We start from the raw sequence: 19,162 nt of genomic DNA, 5'->3' as shown, positions 1-19,162 counted from the left end.
AGAGGAGAAACAACCTAAGGACCACAGCTTTATAGTGACTGTTACTGATTCTTGTTGTTCAGAATATTCAAAATGATCTGTTAAAGACTACTTTCTTAACAAGTTGTTTTAAAGCACTATGAGGGGAAAAAACGTCCTTCCTGAGAACGTCTCACAAAATGGAACACTGGAACTTCATGATTTTTGGTTGTGTACACCATCAGCATATTTGTTTACAAAAGGTGTTGCATACAGTGAAACTGAAAATTACCTGATACTGCACTGTATGGCGGTGGATCATTGATTCGTTGGTGCAGTATTGCGGCTGTTGGTTTAGGAGCTCTTGTGATGATTGAAGGCATCATGTGTTCTACCAAAATATTTCATCCCCAAACCTGATTCACTCTACCAAGGTGATAAGACTTGGACATAGCTGTCAAATATGCATACAAATCAACACGGAAATGGTTAAAGTCTTGCAATGATGCTGGACTTGAACCCTACTGAAAACCTGTGTTCTGGTATAAACTGAGAAGTACATATGCACAAACCTAAATAATCCCTCAACTAGTGTCTCCATCCCTCATATAGATTACAGGGAGACATACCACCTTCACATGCTCTCAGGTGATATAAAGCACAGTTTAACAACAGTTTCAGAGCATTGGATATTCTGCATCTTTCCTCCCAGTTTGTGTAATTTCATTAGACGTGTTTAATGTTCACAATATTCACTCTAGAAAAAGATACTTTGGAGACTGCAAAATCAATGTTTATTATTTCTTTTCTCATAGCTCCTTTATGATTTAAATTCAATTTAAATGAAATTGAGACAAATATTTTTTTGTTCTAAAACTGATTTTGCCTCCTTATGGGCCTGCAGTTGCCCTAGTAATGTTCTAGTTACAGAGTGGCTCTCAGAAATTCTCAATACAAATTAAGCTGCATGAAATGTACTGTAGATGTGGACTTTCTCTCAAATTACATACTAATAGGGAAATTCTGGGCTGCTGTGACACATATGTAACATTTGAACCCAATTGTAAATGCAAATCATTGAGATATATCACTTAACTAATTGTTAGCATGTTATGAATCTATGTTGCCCTCTATAGGACAAATTATTACAAGTAAAAACTGCAAAGACTTGTCATGTAATGAAATTACAGACGCATCATGAAGCATTGCACATCATAGACCATAAGATACTGTAAGGAATGGATACTATAGAGCCTAGCTGACAGCAAATAAAGACCAGCGAGCATCATCAGTTTGTCCACTTAGCATCTGGAAAGAGGTACAGGGCCATCAAGTCAAACACAAGCTGACTGTGTGGCTTTCTTCCCAAAGATGTAGCTGCCTTCACAACACTGCCAAGTAAATCCCCAGTCCATTACAGCTGCTAAGGATCATTTTACACTAAGCTTACACTTTGCTGCTGCATGCACTACAGTGAAATTTGTCAGTTGTCACTTTATATGATGTGCTATATATACATCTCAGTATACATTTCATTAATTAAGACATCACACTTTTCATTATTATTATTATTTATTCATAGTCCTTCTTTTCTTTCATAGTTTTATGTTTAAATGCCCTTGTTGCTGTCTGACACTTACAATGACAATGACAATAAAATACCTTGCTTACGGCTTTCAAAATTCCTGTAACTGCAACTGCTAAAATAATATTATAAATAATACAATATTTTATGATATATTATAATAAAATATATAAGATATGATACCCTGAGGTAGTTGGGTGAAGACAGCCGATGCCAACAGACCCCACAAGCTTATTCGGAAAGCAGGCTCTGTCATCGGTGTGTAGCTGGAGTCATGTTTGAGGTTTCTGAGAGGAGAATGCTGAGGAAACTTCTCAGTATCCTTGACATCGCATCACAGCCCCTACATGTGACACTGATGTCCAACCGGAGCAAATTCAGCTGTAGTCTGAGACCATCGAAGACAACCACAGAATATCTCAGCAGGACATTCCAGTGGGCATCAAACTCTGAACAAAGTTTTAGGGTGATGGTATTCTAAGTCTGTAACCTAGTGAACCAGTGTTATTATATTCATCGATACTTAAAAGCACTTTTGCACGTTGCTCTGAATAAGGGTGTCTGCCAAACCCCGTAAATGCAAATGCAAATGTAATCTATATAAGTCATCCTTTTTCAGTAAGGAACAGAGCAATGAACACTGACAATATCACTGTGTCATTATATGCACTATCCCAATTTCACAATAATTACAATATTCTACATTAATATAATACCATGTGCATCATTATAGTATCTGCAGTATGTTCTTAGTTCCCTAGTACCTTTTTGTACTTTTGTATACAATTTGTATCTTAATATATAGATCAATGAAGATCAGACATAATATTAAAACCACTGAGGTGAAGGTTATGTGGGTGGCAAGGTTGGTCCCTGCGTAGGATCAGGCAGTGTGATGCTCTGGACAATGTTCTGCTAGGAAACATTGGGTCCTAGTATTCATGTGGATGTTTCACTGACATGTACTGCCTACCTCAGCATTGTTACAGACCAAACACACACCTTCATGACAGCCGAATTCCAGAATTCCAATTGCAGTGGCCTCTTTCAGCAGGATAATTGTTCTGGAATGGTTTGAGGGACAAACAAGTCTGATCAATGGAGCCCTTTAAATTTTGAACTTTTGATTTTGATAACTGTTTAGTCTTTCAACTTGACATTAACCTATAACTGATCCAGTTATTTTTTTGTCTATTGCACCTCAAAGCGATCCTATTTAGCACAATGTCATCTGAAGGCAGGGATCCATGGAAATTTCATTCAGAACACATCTGGCAATTTTGCATGTACACACTGACATTTTGGATAATGGTGACATTCAGGCTTTCAGTATAATATAACATTATAATCAACACATATTCTCTGTTAAAAGAAAAATAATTTGAGTGTCATGTCACAGCACATTTAAAATTCCAGCACCCACACTTATAAAATGTTTCCAGTGTCCCTGTAATCATGTCCTATCGCTGGGGATGTAATCACACTTCCATCATCATAGCATGGTTCATCATAGGAGAAAGGTGAGACTGTAGATATAGAAAAGGAGAAGGACATCTGTGGCATCAGAGCAATCAACAATCTGTCATTTCTGACCAGATCAATCACTGTGCTGAGACGTAACATATTAAACACACTTTTGGCTAACAAAAGTGTTTTAAGTTCATTATTTTTTCTGCAGGAAGCACCGGAATAGGATATGAGACACAGGATAATTTTAGTTATTTAAAGGTCAGACTTGAGATTGAGTGAAATAAATCATATTCTGCATGTTGAACAGATGAGCCATTCAGGAGAAGTTAGAAACGGAAATATTTCAGAAAGATACAAATATTTCAGCTTCATGTACATATAGAAATAAAAAAGTGAGATTTTGCTCCATGTTTTAGAAACAAGAAAATTGAAAGAAAGAGGTTAATTGTAGATTAGAGCAATGTGGATTAAAATAAGATGATAGAAACAGCATTGTGTCATCATTGTGTATCTGTCGATTCATAAAGTGCAAATTTCTCCATATCATTGGCAAATCTAATCTATTTACAGGTTCATAAACAACCTGGGACTAACTAATAAGCTGTGTACAGAACTAGATATTGGAGAGGAATAGAGAAAGCACAGTGCATCAGTGTCCAAACACATTAGTGCTGGACAGTACGAATTATTACTATAAATGGCTGTTATCCTATGCTGCTGAATATTAAAGAGAATAATCAACTCTAAATGCAAGCTAAGAATACATAATCTCCCAATCTTTAAATCATCAGTGACTAAAAAATACCAACGCACACACTCCAGTATGCTATGTGCTATTCTATTATTACTTCTTGTACTATTAGTCAACACTTATATGGAATACAAGATAAGAAATAAATGGGAAAGACGCACACACTGAAAGCAGTTTATTAAATTCCTTTATTGCACTGAAGCAATGAAATGCACCATCACATTAAAATGTATTCTCAGACACAGATTCAGAAACATTAACAGCATTCAGCTTCCTTTTCCTTCTGAGTAGTTCTCTGAGAAAAAGGAACAGAATTGTACATCGATTATATGCATGATATGTTTTACAATATCTCTCAATTTCATCCTAAAGCTCTCGATACCTTGTTTTTTTGTTACTGATCACACTCATGGCTGTATGCACAAAGACACGCTTCACCAACATAATATGACAAACATTAGACTAGTCAAAGTGCCAAAGAGAATTGGATACAAAAACAAGTGCTGTTAGAAACAAACTGCAAAATAAAACGTTTCCGTGACAAAATGCCAATGTGAACCTCACACTGAAATGCTAAATGATAATCAAATCACCTTCGGAATGATCAAACACCTTTTTTTTATTTCACTTACATGCACTTAAGCCTTTCTTTTGATCCTTTCTTAAATAATGCTTTAAACAAAATGGAAAATTTACCTCCTTTGGCACTCAAATCACAGAGGAATTAAGGAACATGATAAAATGACTTGCACATTAAACCATACATCTCAAGTGACTCAAAGTACAAGCAGCAGCGAGGTAAGAATAGACATTGCGGATACATTGGGGCCAGACAACAAAGCAATGCCTTGGTTTGAATTTCAAAAAAATCAATAATAAAGTGTAAAGCCTAATGGACTACAAGTTTTTAGGAAAGTAATTCAAGTTACAAGCTGTACACTGGGATTTTATTTCTATCTCATCACTTTCCACTGAAACTACAGTGTTTCTGCGTCTGCCACATACAATAATTGCGGCAAGTTTGCCTGAACTGATAAAAGAACAGAAAACATTACTTGAGTTTACTTGAAACTTACATACAATGGAAGATTAAAGAGAGGTTTTTTGGTCAATAATCTTTAAAATGTGCAACTATATAATGTGGTGAAAGACAGACACGAGACAGAGCGCAGGTCTTACTGGAATGGTTCTTAGGGAGTTTTATATGACTCTCCAACTTTTATGGAAATAATCTAGCGCAACATAAATGGAAAAGCTGTTTCCATCCCAAATTGGATCATTTCCACAAAAATGCAAGGGCTAATCGGAAGCCACCACACCAACACTCCAGCCTGCAGCAATAGCTCCTTGTCAGACTTAACATTTTACTTACAAATACGTTTTACTGCAGAATTTGAGAAAGTGTTAAAATGTATATAGGCAGTTTGCATAGGAAATAACCACCAAAGATTTTCATTATAACTGATTTTCAAGATGAATGAATTGAGCATCACATAATCTCACACAATTAAACGTTAAAGTATTTAACCAAAAATTGTACTTATGTGAAAGATAAAAAGGTGTTCTTCTTTTAAACCTACTCAGGCAGTAAAGCAAAATGTAAATGATCAGATTAAGTTAATGTTTTGCTATCATGTAAAAATGAAATTTTATTGCTTTTCAAAAGCTTTTAGGAGATGATTTTGGTAGCTTTTTTTTTGAATTTTTTTTTTTGCCTGTAAACATCATTTATGTTCTTATTTATGCATATAGTTAACATAAGAAAATTAGAAGAACTTCTCAACATCTCAACATGCTTTGCTTACTTCAGCATATTGAAAGGTTTTTTCTGAGGTGTGGTATGGTTTTCTGACGATTCTTGATTGTTTTGTTCTACATTAATAAAATTTATTGGATTCTACACCAAAATGAAAGGATGCTAAACCTAAATGATAACTTAGATGTCTATCTGAGCCCATTTGATTGATATGAAGCCTTCAGTCATTGGCAGATGGAGAGAAGAATAGAGCTTTGTGATTTATAATGAAAACTTTGAAGGTTTAAATAAAAACTGAAGGAGTAAAATGTTTTTGTGTAATGTAAATGTGAAATTGAATTAAGTATTAAGCAAAGTATAAATATATAACAATACAAAAGCTTAAATATAGTAACGATATATAGTGACTCAAGTACACTATCTGGCCAAAAGTATGTGGGCACCTGAACTTGATTGTTCCATTCCAATACCCTGGGTGTTAATACGCAGTTGGTGTTATAGATCATGCCAAAAATGTTCAGTTGGGTTAAGGTCAGGGATGTGTGCAGGCCACTCTAAATAATGCCAAATTAGGCCAGGTCAGGTATAAAACGCCCTCTGGCTCTAGTAAACATCCTTGGTATTATTGTAGACATTATATAATAAGATTAATTTATGAATAATTATGGGTGAACAAATGCTAATGGTTGTGTGGAATTTATTAAACAATTACGTTGTCCTCAGCTGCAGTGACATTTCCCTTCCAACCTGTAGGTGGTGATGGCACATAAGGAGGTAATGGGTAGATAATGTACATTAATGGCTTATTTGCCACATCCAAAAATAGTGAGCAGGATGATCATTTTGTCCTAATTGTGAACTGCTTTCTCTTAGCTTCATCAGCTTTACTTTCTCTACTTACACTTAATTGTGATAGATAATTCAATATGTCACGACATCTTGGAGCAAAAATAATACTGTATATTTGAACACATGGCATGCTATTTATACTCCTCTATAACCCCTGCTTGTTTGTCTCTTCTCAAGTGCACACATACATCCAGTATTGAATTTGAGGTGCAAGGTTGCTCAACATAATCCTTGCCTATTTCAAATCGAATAAAATTGAGTGCACACCATTGCTCATTTATCTTGTCTGGGTAAATAAGTTAATCTGTAATAGGGACTCCCATAGCAGAGCTCAAATGTATTTCTGCAAGAGAGTGCATCTGTCTCTCTCTCAGTTTAATATGATACAGACACCCCAGTGGTCACAAGAGTAACCTAAACGAATGATGAACCACAGTACAGTGCTCCACAAAAGTGGTGATTGAATTGGCTGTCTGTGGGAATGTTGACTAGGGTGACATCCTCATTTCTGCACCCCTGCTTCCTGGCCTGCTTAAATAATATACAGTATTTACATAATGCTGCAGTGTCAGCAGAGTAAGAGCATGCTTCCCTGTAACCCAATTCCACAGAAATATAAAGTAGTTATATAGTTTATATAGTTCCCATATACACAGCTCTGCCAGTGGGCTGTTTCAAGATATCTTTAGTGAAACTTCTAAAGACCACTGGAAAAAAAATATTGTTTATTATTGTCTATTATTTGGTGTCCTCCATGTGACTTGACTTATAGGGGGGTGGGGGATATGACTATTGAATGTGTCACATTGATACAAATAGCTTTGGCATTGTTGGGTTCTTCTGAACTTGGGATCTCTGTTGCTTCTTTTCTATGCTGCTCATTAGACCCCCCAGTTGCTTAAAAAACATACAAAGAAACAACAAAAATGTTTATAACTTTTAATATTTTTAAAAAGTTTTTATTTAAAAAAAATATATAATTGACAAAAGCTTTCAATTTGGTTACTGAGCAGGTTACGGTTAGATTTAAATGTAAGACATAGCATACATTATCTTAATAATTGTATCTGTGTGTGTGTGTGTATGTGTGTGTGTGTGTGTGTGTGTGTGTGTGATCCTTTTAGCATGATTAGAATTTTGAATCATATTGAACTATAGAGCATCAATACACTTACCTTAAATCGCTTTCATCAGGATTCCAGCTGTGAAAGTAGGTCATGCCAGGGGATATTTCAGGAGAAACTGTTCAACATTGGGAAAAATTAAATTACTATCAGAAATGTGAATGTATTAGAGCTGTACTATCTCCAGTTGCTGTCCTGGCTATAGGGCATGACTGTATAATAGGTGGCTGAGTTCCTATTCAAACCAGCTGCAGCTGCATATTCAGGAAGCAGTAGGCATTCTCCTGTGTGTTCTGTTCTATAAAGATTAGCCCAAATCCCGAGCACCTTTTGCCATGAGTAAAACATCTGAATGTTTACTCACTTTTGGACTCGCTGCTTGAAAGATTCTCAATAAATGTCTAATAAAGGAACCAGAACTATGATAGTGTACAGAGGCAAATGCTTGGCTGGGTGAAGAATCCATTGTCCGTAAGGACATGCATGGAATCTAAAAACATCAGTGATGGCACCACATTATATTATTATTTTATGTCCAAGGCTTGTAGAGTACCTGATTGTTCTTTGGTTTATAATCCAGGCATTTCTATAATAGCTTTATTGTTGCTCTAGTTCCTAATTATCAAGGGATTTGGACAAAAACAATCCAACTCCAATACTATAATGAATATTTTAAACTGCATAAGCTAGATACTCCCCAGAACAAAAAGGTTCTTCAATGTTCCTTTTCTAATTTTCATAAAATGTTCGTACTCAGATCACTCTCTGAAAGAAGTCTAGATGTGACTTTTAACCTGCTGGTATCTTGACATAATACATTGTGGTATGTTAATATGTTTTGGGGTAGCATGACAACACAGTGCGTATTGTTATCGCCTAATAGCTCCAAGGTCCTTGGTTTAATCCTGAGCTTGGATTACACTTTGTGGTGTTTCCTCCTGTCTTTGATTTCCTCCCACATCCCAAACTGATGCTAGTTTGTTCATTAGTAACAGCTTTATCCTGGTAAGAGTCAGTGTGAATCTGTAGCACTGGGGGCAAGGTAGGAATACAACTTGGATGGGACAACAGTCAATCACATCTACAGGCAATTCTAACCATCTACATGCATCGGGAAAGCAGCAGAACCTGGAGGAAAGCAATGGAGTGAACATACAGAGAAATAGAGAAAACTTGGGGCTGATCAGAGACATATGAATGATTCATTATTAAAGTGGGTACATTTCAGCTTTCTAACAACATTACATATAGGCCCCTGGACATCGTGAGTTTTGATGGATTGGCAAAGGTGTCCCAATTTTATAAGGCACCACTGGCCTATGTGGCAGAAATGCACGGTGTTTGATGTTTGCAGCAGTCTTGTGCAGACGGTGATAATAAATTCTCCAGCGCGCCACACGGAGGCGTTAATGGCCCACTTCATGGCGCACATACCGAGACGGCAGAAAGTCCGCTGGCGGAGAAACAGTCCGGGTTTGAACTGTTTATGCCGACGCCAGTCTTAACGCTTTCACTTGGTGCGACTCTGCGCTCAGCCTCTCTCTGAACCTCTTGGATCGATGGCCGGGAGTCTGCAGCCTACACATCTGCTCTACCGGACCTTCTCACATGATCTGCGTCTGTTTCCCGAACTGGACTAAAAAAAAAAAAAATGAAGGCGTGTGCGATTGTCCTGATTCTGGCCGTGCACATTCACGCCGACAGCGTAGAAGGACCCACAGGTAAAGTCCCGCTTGTGTACTGCGCACTTTGGAAAAGTTGCTCTTCTGCTTGCAGCTGAAGGAGCCTGAGCTCTACACCGGTCTTCGTTTAGTTAAACAGTGCGTTGGGTTGTTTTCAACACTGTGCCGAACTTTTGGGGCAGAAGGAGATGAAGTCAGGGTGAAATCTTAGTGTAGAGTTGTGATTAGAAACCCGTGCGGATGTAGAATTCCTCGCGCTCGATGTTTGTTGCTGATGTTTTTGTTGAGATAAAACGAAGGTGATTGAGGAAGATGCATTTAATAAAATGTGTATATTAACGGCGATGTACGAGGCTGATACCAGTCTCTCCCTCTCTCTCTCTCTCTCTCTCTCTCTCTAAAGGTAAAGTCCTTAGGCGAAAAACAGACTTTTTAATGTTCATATCCTCTTTTAATTCGTGATTAGTTCTCATTAGGTTTTATCAACTTGTTTATATTCTAGACCCGTTTTATTATTATTTATGTATTGAGTAATAAATGGTTTGTACGATTTGCTGTAGTGAATTTTTTTTCTAGTGACGCAGTTAAAACAAGATTATCTCCAAAAGGACCCTGATATCCGGATTAACTTTGATGAACTTAAACTTTAAAACAGTTAAACAGTTAAAAATTTCCCTTATTGTTTCTCGCCTGTACATTTTCTATAGTGAAACCAACGACTCTCTGTGGTCCGTGTAAACCTGAACTGAGTCTGGTCCAGTACCGGACATACCATCCAGTATTAGTGCGCTGGTGTGTGTGTGTGTGTGTGTGTGTGTGTGTGTGTGTGTGTGTGTGTGTGTGTGTGTGTGTGTGTGTGTGAGTGAGTGAGTGTGTGTGAGTGTGTGTGTGTGTGTGAGTGAGTGTGTGTGAGTGTGTGTATGTGTGTGATGGTGCGCGTTTTCTCCAGCATCTCTACGTATATGTAAGGTTTTGCTGCTCAGATACGTTTAAACAGCTGTGGAATTGTGATGTAGTGAGGAATATCAAAATACTACAGATGTTACTGCAGCTTTGCTCATTTGACTGACGTTGACAACTGAGGCGGGACACAACTGAGCAGTTGAGGGATGAAGGGTCTTGTTCAAGGACAGCTTGGCAGTGCTGGGATTTGAGCTCATGAACGTACTATCAGTAGCCCAAAGCCCCTTAATCTGTGAGCTAGCAATCAGTTAACATGCATTTTCCGATTTAGACACAGACTGGGTGAAAAGTGAACTAGCTTTTCATTAATCCTCAAAAATAATTTGAATGATCGAATGAATAAATGAATGAACAAGTAAGCATTTTCTTCCCTGGAGTTTAACTTGTCCCTAAAAAACCTAAAAAAAACACAAATAAAATGCCTGCATGTTGTAAGATGTTTATAACACTCTTGCCTTACTCTACAGCCCACCGTGCAATGCATTTGTGTATATTAAATCTGCATATCATATTGATTATTCACATAAAATTCAGCTGAAAATTTACCCTATTTTTCTTCATTCTGAATTTGGAACCACAAGCTCTGAGACACATATTGTCGTTATTTAGATACCGGAGTATAGAAATGTAAATGCGTCGACAATCAAACTCCTTCAGTTGAATACATGACATCATCCAAGACGCACCGATCATGACATTAAATACCACACACAAATTTGTTCGTTTTATCATGCTGTATGAAACAACTGGAAACAAGGACCTACACCGGAAACTGATGCTTGAGATTAATGAGTTCATTTGCATGTTAATGCTTAATAGAGCAATGGGATTTCAATGTAGAGAAGTAGAGAGGTTTTTGACTACTAGTGTTAATGTGTTTTGCTGAACTCTAATTAGGCTCAAGGCCAGATGCAGGACCACTACAAATGGATGTAAAGAATGCACAAAAATCCCTGTATATTTTCTAAGAATGTATTTACTTCATAGCTACAACAGGCTACATCAGTACAGAACTTTGTGTTCTCTCTCTAGAGAGCAGTGCTGTACAGCTCATAGCACTTTTCCCAACTCAGCCACAAAGCTTATATTTGGACCCGCCTGAGCAACTTGACAAACAGTCATGATTCGTCTGAGGAAGTTATCGATTTTCAGTTAGCAAAATGGCTTCCATTTAGCAAGCTGTCAAACCTTGTTGGTGTGCGTGTCTGTTGCAGGGTGGGACATTTCCCATTGTATTTGGAACATCCTATCCCATTAACACCCAAATCCTCACTTTTGTTGCTTTGTTATGGTGTAATCCACGTGTATTGTATGGACTTGCTGTTTCTGTCTGGGTGTTTTGTGTGGTCTGAGCTTCCATGATCTCAAATTATGCTGCTACAGTCAATTCTCCCTCTCATCAGCCTACTCTCATGAAAACTTCAGTATATTGATTAGTTTAATCTGACTGATAATATTTTTTTAAGTTGCACTTTTTCAAAGGTTTGCCTCTTTAAGGGTGTCTGTTAAATGCTATAAATGGAAATGTAAACTAATCTATTATTATTAGTTTTATGTTTGTATGTTACAGTGTAATGACTGCAGTGTCCCTTTACATCAATGAAAATTCTTTAGATATATAAAAAGGAAAAAAAATCATATTGCCTTCCAAAGTTTTCATGATGGACAAGTTGATGTCTGTTTAAAATATAAAGGCAGCACATTTTGCTGTAATAGGTAGCCCACTAAAATGGTTTTACACAGCATTTTTCTGTATAATTCTAAATTCCAGATGGATCGCAAATTGCCCCACTCATCTTTTTTCTTGTCTGAAGGACTTTTTTATTGGTCCACAATTCTCCTCACTGTGGCCAAAGCCGCTGTCATAATCCTCTTCATCCTGTAATACAAAATCGTCTGGGTGAATGTAGGCTGTAATGAGAAGAATGAACCACATCATTAAGATGAATAATGTGAATTATGAAAATAATTAAAAACCATGAAGATAATTAAAAGCGTTTGGATGGAACGGTGAGGCGGTGCACGGGCCATGGAAGCGCCGCCTAAGATTTGCACCACATGGGGCGTTTTTAATCTGCTTTTGTGACAGCATCATATAAACAAACACATTGTATCTGTGAAAGCCTATTGCAATTAGCTTTCTCTCACCTGTCAACAGTCTGAAACCTCCAGGGGAAAAAAAGAGGCATTTTCTTTTTATAGTGAACAGTGTTTTAGAGAGTGAGCATTATGGACCCCAAGCTTGCACGATTATTGTTTCAATTCCTGCAGGCCTCTGCGTAAAAGCATTTATAAGTTATTAACTTTTAGTTCTATATAACTTTTAAAGTTTTAAAACAGTTAATTTTCTCCCTTAGGCAGGTGAACGTAATGTTATGTTATCCATCATCAGACTCACGTTATACTGTTGTCTCCAGAGGGGACTTAATTTAGTTGTATTGTTAAATCTTCAGTTTATTGATGTTGTATTTGTCATCGTGTGGTACGCTTTACAGGATCTGTTTTGTATACTCAAGGATCAAATTATGAAAATTCTTGAGGGAGCAGATGGATAGCTCAAGGACATGAAAGAAAACTGTTTGCATACTTCTTAAATTTGTTGTGTCCCAATCCTCAGTAGGAACAACATGCACACCCACAGGCCATCTGTCCCCCTTAATACAAGGTCACATTTTTCAAATGGCACTGCAAGTGAAAATGTGACATCATGTGATTCGTTAAGGGATAAGTGTCTTATGAGTGTTTGCTCAGGAGGCTGCTTTTGTGCTTTCTACATGCAGGTGCATGTGTAGGAGATGAAGCTGCATATGAATGACCAAGTAGTGGTGGGATTTCCTTGATGAATGACACGTTGCCAACCCTGCCTAAACCTCTACACAGACAGCCTGACGCCGAGGAGTGGAGCAGGAGGGCATGAGCTGCCTTAGAAGCTAACACCAAAGGCAAAAACATGTCACATGAGTGGAAGAACCATCTGTCAGATGTCAAATGCGGCTTCCTGTGCTAATTGTAGAGTACTTTTAGAAAGAGTGATAAGTGTGGAATCTGCCTTTTATTGTTGCCTTTGAATTTCCTTGCACATGATGGGCTAAGATGACCTTAGTTTTGTTCATCTTCTAGCATTCAGCCATACTGTACCTGCTGTTGCCACCAGAGTAACAAATGAGCAATCCTAGAAAGAGTTTGAGAGCAGCAGCTGAGAAAGGCTGCACTAGAACATCTGAAGGAGTCTGTCTCATGCCGACAGTGTTTTCTTTGGACTGCTTTTGGGAGGGGAAGGGGGACAGCCAAAGGGCTGTTATTTCTTTTTTTCAAACTGCAGTTTAACACTTACTCACCTCTGATGGGAAAGGAGTGAAAATTACGAGTGACCGGGACGTGGCCTTCCTTTATTGTCTGTGGAATGATTGGTTAATTCCTCAGTGATTTATTGATGGTTTTGAAAAGCAGTTGCGTTTTGAGAGGCCCTTATGGAAAACGGTTTCACAGGGCTGCACGAATGGAATGAAGACTGCTGCTTGGATGAAGACATTTAATTTTTTTTTTTTGCTCACGCTAGACCAGCATGACATTTGGAGTGTTTTGCCTGCTCTGAAAGCCTCAAAGCCCAGCGCACTTTGTTATAGCAAGAGAGCTGAGGTGGACTGGGCTGTGTACACTGACTCTTTTCTCAGCTCAGATCAATGTTAATGTGCAGTGCTGTGGAGCTGTACCCTTTCCCTGCTGTGTTCAAAGAGCTGCTTTAAATCAAACATTACCATTTGTACTTTAGAAATTGGACTCCTCTCCATTATTTATGATTTGTATGCTGCTTGCCACAGGTCTGCTGTGTTTTTTGTGTGGGTTATTTTCCATTCCTGTTGTTAAGCTTGGCATTCATAGAGGAAAGAACACACCTAAACACAATTTGGATGATTTGCTTAGTCTTTGCTGAAATGCTGATGGAATCTATATGATAGAAAAGGACAGTAGACATTGAAATAAATTCAAATGAATGTTTGCAAAGTAGGTCTGGTCTAAATGATCATGTGGCTGTATTATTCCCTTTATTAAACTCACTACAATATTTGACTGTACTTTATTTTCCAAAGCAGCATTCATAAAAAAGTATGATCTAAGGACAGAAATGCTGGTTGCTTCTTCTGTTAAAACTCTGTCATCTGCCTCTTCATTTATATTCATTTATTAACTAACTCCTGTCTATCTGCTGTAAGATGTTTTTACGGACTGGTTTCACACGATGTCTTGTTCACTATGCTCTTTGTTATCTGCCTTTTCTCGCATTTGCACTGTCCAAAAAGTGATTTGTTAAACTAATAAGAAAACATGCCAATGTTTTCCTTTATTTAAATTTAGTTGACCTTTTTTCTGCCTTCTCTTGCTTGTACGCACGTAGTCCCAAATTGAACTTTACTAAATCAACAGTGTAAATCTGAAGTAGGGCAAGAAGATCAATACTGTTTTAATAACTTAAAATAAGGAGTAAAGAGTCACACCCAAGGGAACAAACACAGCCTTGTTAATCTTGTAGAAAGAGCAGTTTATATATATATATATATATATATATATATATATATACGTATATATATATATATATATATATATATATATAGATGGCTGACAGCTTAAAAGCTTGTAGTAGAATACAGATTTGATAAAAATCAACAAAAGATGGAAATCTTATGCCAATCATTTTATTTTGAGACACACGTTATTTTGATAAAATTACAATATTCTGTTATATACACATACATACGTTTACACAGTCAAGTAAGTTTTTTGTTTCTGTGACTTGGTATGTCAGTGTTCATCTCTATTGTTTTAACAGCAAAGTTCTTTAACAGTTTTCAGAAAATGTATTGTTTAACATGTAATGGAAATATACTGTAGCTCTAGAGAAATATGTAGCTTTAGGAGTGTCAGTATCCTGGTATATAATGGTTACTGGTATACCTTGGCTGTTGTTGCTAGTATGAGTGTCAGTAGAGATACTAGTTCTGTGCTGCATGTCTGAATTGTGGTTAGAGCTAAAGGACAGCGGATCATTTCTTTCATGCTACTTCTGCCATTGCTCCTAGCCTGGTCTTTCATGTGGACAGCATATCATTTCACAAACAAGTATGATAGTCAGGAGGAACTTCTGTGAACTCTGGGAAGAAAATTGCTGTAAGAAAATCCTTTCAGGGTTATGAGATAATTGTAAATGATATGCTTTGTTGTATTGCGGTCTCCTCAATGGGAACCAGGGTTGGGTAAAAGAACAGAGCTTCTCAAAGTGTACAGACAAGTATAGAGCTTTTATACAGAAAAAAGTAAGCATGGTTTTAATTCATTTTGGTTTTAAAAGCTTGTAAATATAATTTTGTTTATAAAAGGTCATAAGGTATAGCCATTGTGCCTGATTTACCTACAAAGCATATAGTGATTCATATTTGTGCAGTTATGCATGGTTAAGTTCATTCCTTTTTATAATTAAGCATTATTCTCTTGATATGTATCCTGTTTCATATACAGAACATAGCACAGACATTTTTCCCTCTAGTGCAAACTCATCCTGGTCCATGGCTCAGTAAATTCAGATGTAATTTTCTTTAAACATATTGTATGAGTATTTGAGTTAGATAAATCTACACCAAAGAATCACTTGGGCAGGAAAGGCCTATCTATCAGGATTTTTTTGATGCACTGTGCAGTGTACCTGAGCCTCTCTCTCATTGGGCTGTGTATAACTGTTATGTGTGCTCACATAAAGTTCAATTTATGACTGAATGAATTTGCCAACCTGCATCACCCTGACCTTTCAGATCTTGTTTTATAGCTACGCAAAATGGAAAAAGGTCTATATGGAGTCAGGGGTTAGCATTGTCTATGTAGGTGTGTAGCAGGGATCTCAAGAGAGTGACTCTGTGTGTGTGCGTGTGTGCTTGTGCCTTGTAATGGATAGAAGAGTACAGAAATCATACAGGTGAACTCACTGGCCATGGATATATCAGATATGTTATATTGATGGTCCTTGGAGGCCCAGGAGAATAGTATATGTCTGGGCTGCCCACTCTGCCAACGACAGGGCGGAGGATTTACAGCATTCCTGGCCACATCTTCTACACCTCTGTGGCCTCATAGTCTGCCCCTTACTGCCCTAAGCCCCAAGCAGAGATTAATGTCATATTGATCCCCACACCCTGGTGAGTCTATCTCAGTAAGATTTCATCAAACCCACGTCCTCTTTGAGCAATGCCTGCTTGATATAAGAGTGACAATACAGGGCATCTGAGAAGGTCAGCTTTAATACCGCAGTCAGCTGTGAGAAACAGTCAAGACACGTTACACTTACACTGGCAAAATACACTTCTTCAAAAGTTTCCAAAAAAAATTCAAAATCAAGACTAAGCAGGGTTATTTAGAAGGAAACAATATTGCATAAGTACAGATTCATATAGCATCTATGGCATTAATCAAAGCATGTAATTCACAGATTCATTAATTCATTTTCACTAACTGGATCCAGATCCTGTGAATGAACTTTCAGTAAGTTGCCATTCTAGCCCAGGTTACAGGCAATCACATGCTCATTCACACCTAAAGGTGATATAGCATAGCTAAATCATACACTGGCATGTTTTTTGACAGTGGGAGTAAACCTGGAGGATGCCCACGGAAACATGCACAGAAACTCTACAGAGACCCTGGTTTTATTTGTATATTAATGAAATGTTCATTTTACAGGCACTTTTCAGAGATGCCTTGCCCAACCTACTTGAAACCTTTCAATCCAAATTCTCCAAAGGGAAATTGATTGGGTTGGGTGAATAGGCAGGCAGCTCTGTAGGCAGCACTGCTCTGAAAATAGCTTTGAACTGTCTTTGCGGTCAGTAGATTAAACCCACCCCATCGAAAAAAAAAAAAAAAGGAATAAATAAGGGATAAATTCACGTCTTCAAACATGTAGAGACAGTTTTACATTTTGCAACGTTTCATTGTCAACACAGTGACATACCTTGAAATGAATTTAATTTAATTTACATTTACATTTGTGTCATTTTTATATCTTTTTCAAGAATTTAGAAATCTGGGCCTTTATCCCTGTAGCTTATCCCCTGGGATGGATCCGCATGGTAACCAAGTGACAGCACTTTCAGCTTTCAGCACTTTTAACAGCCCTGTCAGAACACAAGCCACTCTTTTATTTTGTGAAGCTCAGACGCCCACATACCAGTTTGTCAAAGATTTTTTTTTTACATCTGTCTTCTTCGACAAGAAACAATAACATAAGTCATAAGGTATGAATTTATTTTGAATATTTGTGAGACAGGATCTGGTTCAAACATGTATGACTAGATCACATTACATCGAATGGCTCTCATTATTTAGTTGAAAGTTTTAGTTACACTTTGGCACTACACGTTGCTGGAGTGAGTTAGGAATGTCAGACATCAGCTCACAAAAGAAGATTTAAAGGCTAAATAATAAAAATGACTTGGGACAGAGCGGTTGTGTAAAACCATGCAATCAGCTTTAATGGACCTCAGGGGAATAAACCGAATGAATGTACAATTTGGGAAGTTTAACATATCACAATAAAATCCTTAGGGGATGCATGGGGTGGTGTGGTGTGAATATACTTATCTGGAAATCATCTGAGTGCTAGTTTACAGGTCCACCTGAGTCATTCTCACCCCCTGAAGCCCAGACGGGAGTCTGGAGCTGTTCCAAAGCTTCCAGCTCTCTCTTAATACAGCAGATGAGCCGTCTCTTACTCCAAAGCCCCAGCAGCTCATACTCCTTCATCAGCATGGAAAACAGTCACCTTCTCTACAAACAGAAAATGGGACTTCAAGACAGATGCTCTGGGTCTTACTTCTCACCTCATCATTGGAAAGGCTGCTCACACATGGTGTATTTTTAGCCCATTTTGCTGCTACTGTACCTTCTCTGTAGCTCTGGGTCTGCTGATATATTCTGCATATCAGAGCATTGTTAAAATACCATTGGAGACTTCACTGTGCCTCTGGGGAGCTTAAAGATTTCTCTGTTAACAGATGACAGTAAGAAAAGTTCAGCACAGGTCATTGCCAGTGATTCCAGCACAGCATTCTCCAAACTTCCAAAGTTAGTTCCAACACAAATCTCTTATGCTTGATTCAAATGATAGTCTGTTTGGTTAGATTTGATATTCATTATAAGAGAAATCGCCATGAGCAGCCTCTTGGTTCTGAAACCACGTGCTTGCGTCAGCTGTCTGGATTTGTTGGACACAATGATACAAAAAACACTTCATGAGCCATAATGGCTTCTCCAGTGCTTTTCTCCTCACATCAAATAAACGCTTGTGCGTTTTTCTTTCCTCGTCACTAGATATACAGAATGGTAAGCTAAGCTAGCTGCTTCCCTTGGGCATCATTAGGCAAATGTCCTCTTGGCGGCTGCGCATCATTCTACCCATTATCACGTCGCTTTCATTAAGACATTATGGGCAAGTGAGAGAGCCAGAGGTGTGTAGAGCTACTCTCAGCCTCATACCTCATTAAATGAATTATAGCAACCTGTTTCAACAGCCTATTTCAACTTTACGGATTCCCACACGTAGCTTGAATTGTACTGTTTCTTTTCCTGCTTCTGTTCCATCCCTCCTTTTTTAGCTTTCATGTCAGATGAATAAGACTAATCTGCCTATTCCTTGCAGCCCTATGATCTAATATACTCCTTGGCATCATTCTCTTGTATCTTCACTTGCCCCTTTCTTCTCTCTTCTCTTTCTCTCTCTAACTGTGTGTGGGTGACTTTGGTCTGTAATGACAGCTGCTCCTGACAGGTTATGGCATGACTGCGCCAGGTGTCAGCTGGGAGTATGTAGCTCCAGCACACCTCTTCTTCACACCTGCCTGTTCTACCTGAGCTGCTCTCTCTGTCAACTGTCTGTGTGAGGAGAGCGGAGTGACCACCTCCTCTCTGCACCCGTTGGGAGCTTTCTCTTAAAAGGGACTTTCATGTACATTTGGTACTCCTGTGTGTTCATATACATAC

At 38.0% G+C, this 19,162-nt stretch overlaps 1 protein-coding gene across 5 annotated transcripts in view; it reads left to right on the top strand.

Annotated features, from left to right (window-relative positions):
• The first annotated feature begins 8,957 nt into the window (after nucleotides 1-8,957).
• ptprub (protein tyrosine phosphatase receptor type Ub) overlaps nucleotides 8,958-19,162 on the top strand; it is a 202,328-nt gene continuing 192,123 nt past the window's right edge. For all 5 annotated transcript variants that reach the window (XM_060869959.1, XM_060869961.1, XM_060869958.1 and 2 more), the window contains exon 1: nucleotides 8,958-9,214. In XM_060869959.1, coding sequence (XP_060725942.1) covers nucleotides 9,145-9,214 — 70 coding nt within the window. In that variant the 5' untranslated portion in view covers nucleotides 8,958-9,144. The remainder of the gene's footprint in view (nucleotides 9,215-19,162) is intronic.

This window comes from Tachysurus vachellii, chromosome 5, assembly GCF_030014155.1.
Source record: "Tachysurus vachellii isolate PV-2020 chromosome 5, HZAU_Pvac_v1, whole genome shotgun sequence".
NCBI classification, from domain to species: Eukaryota; Metazoa; Chordata; class Actinopteri; order Siluriformes; family Bagridae; genus Tachysurus; species Tachysurus vachellii.
This window is presented reverse-complemented; position numbering and strand designations above follow the sequence as displayed.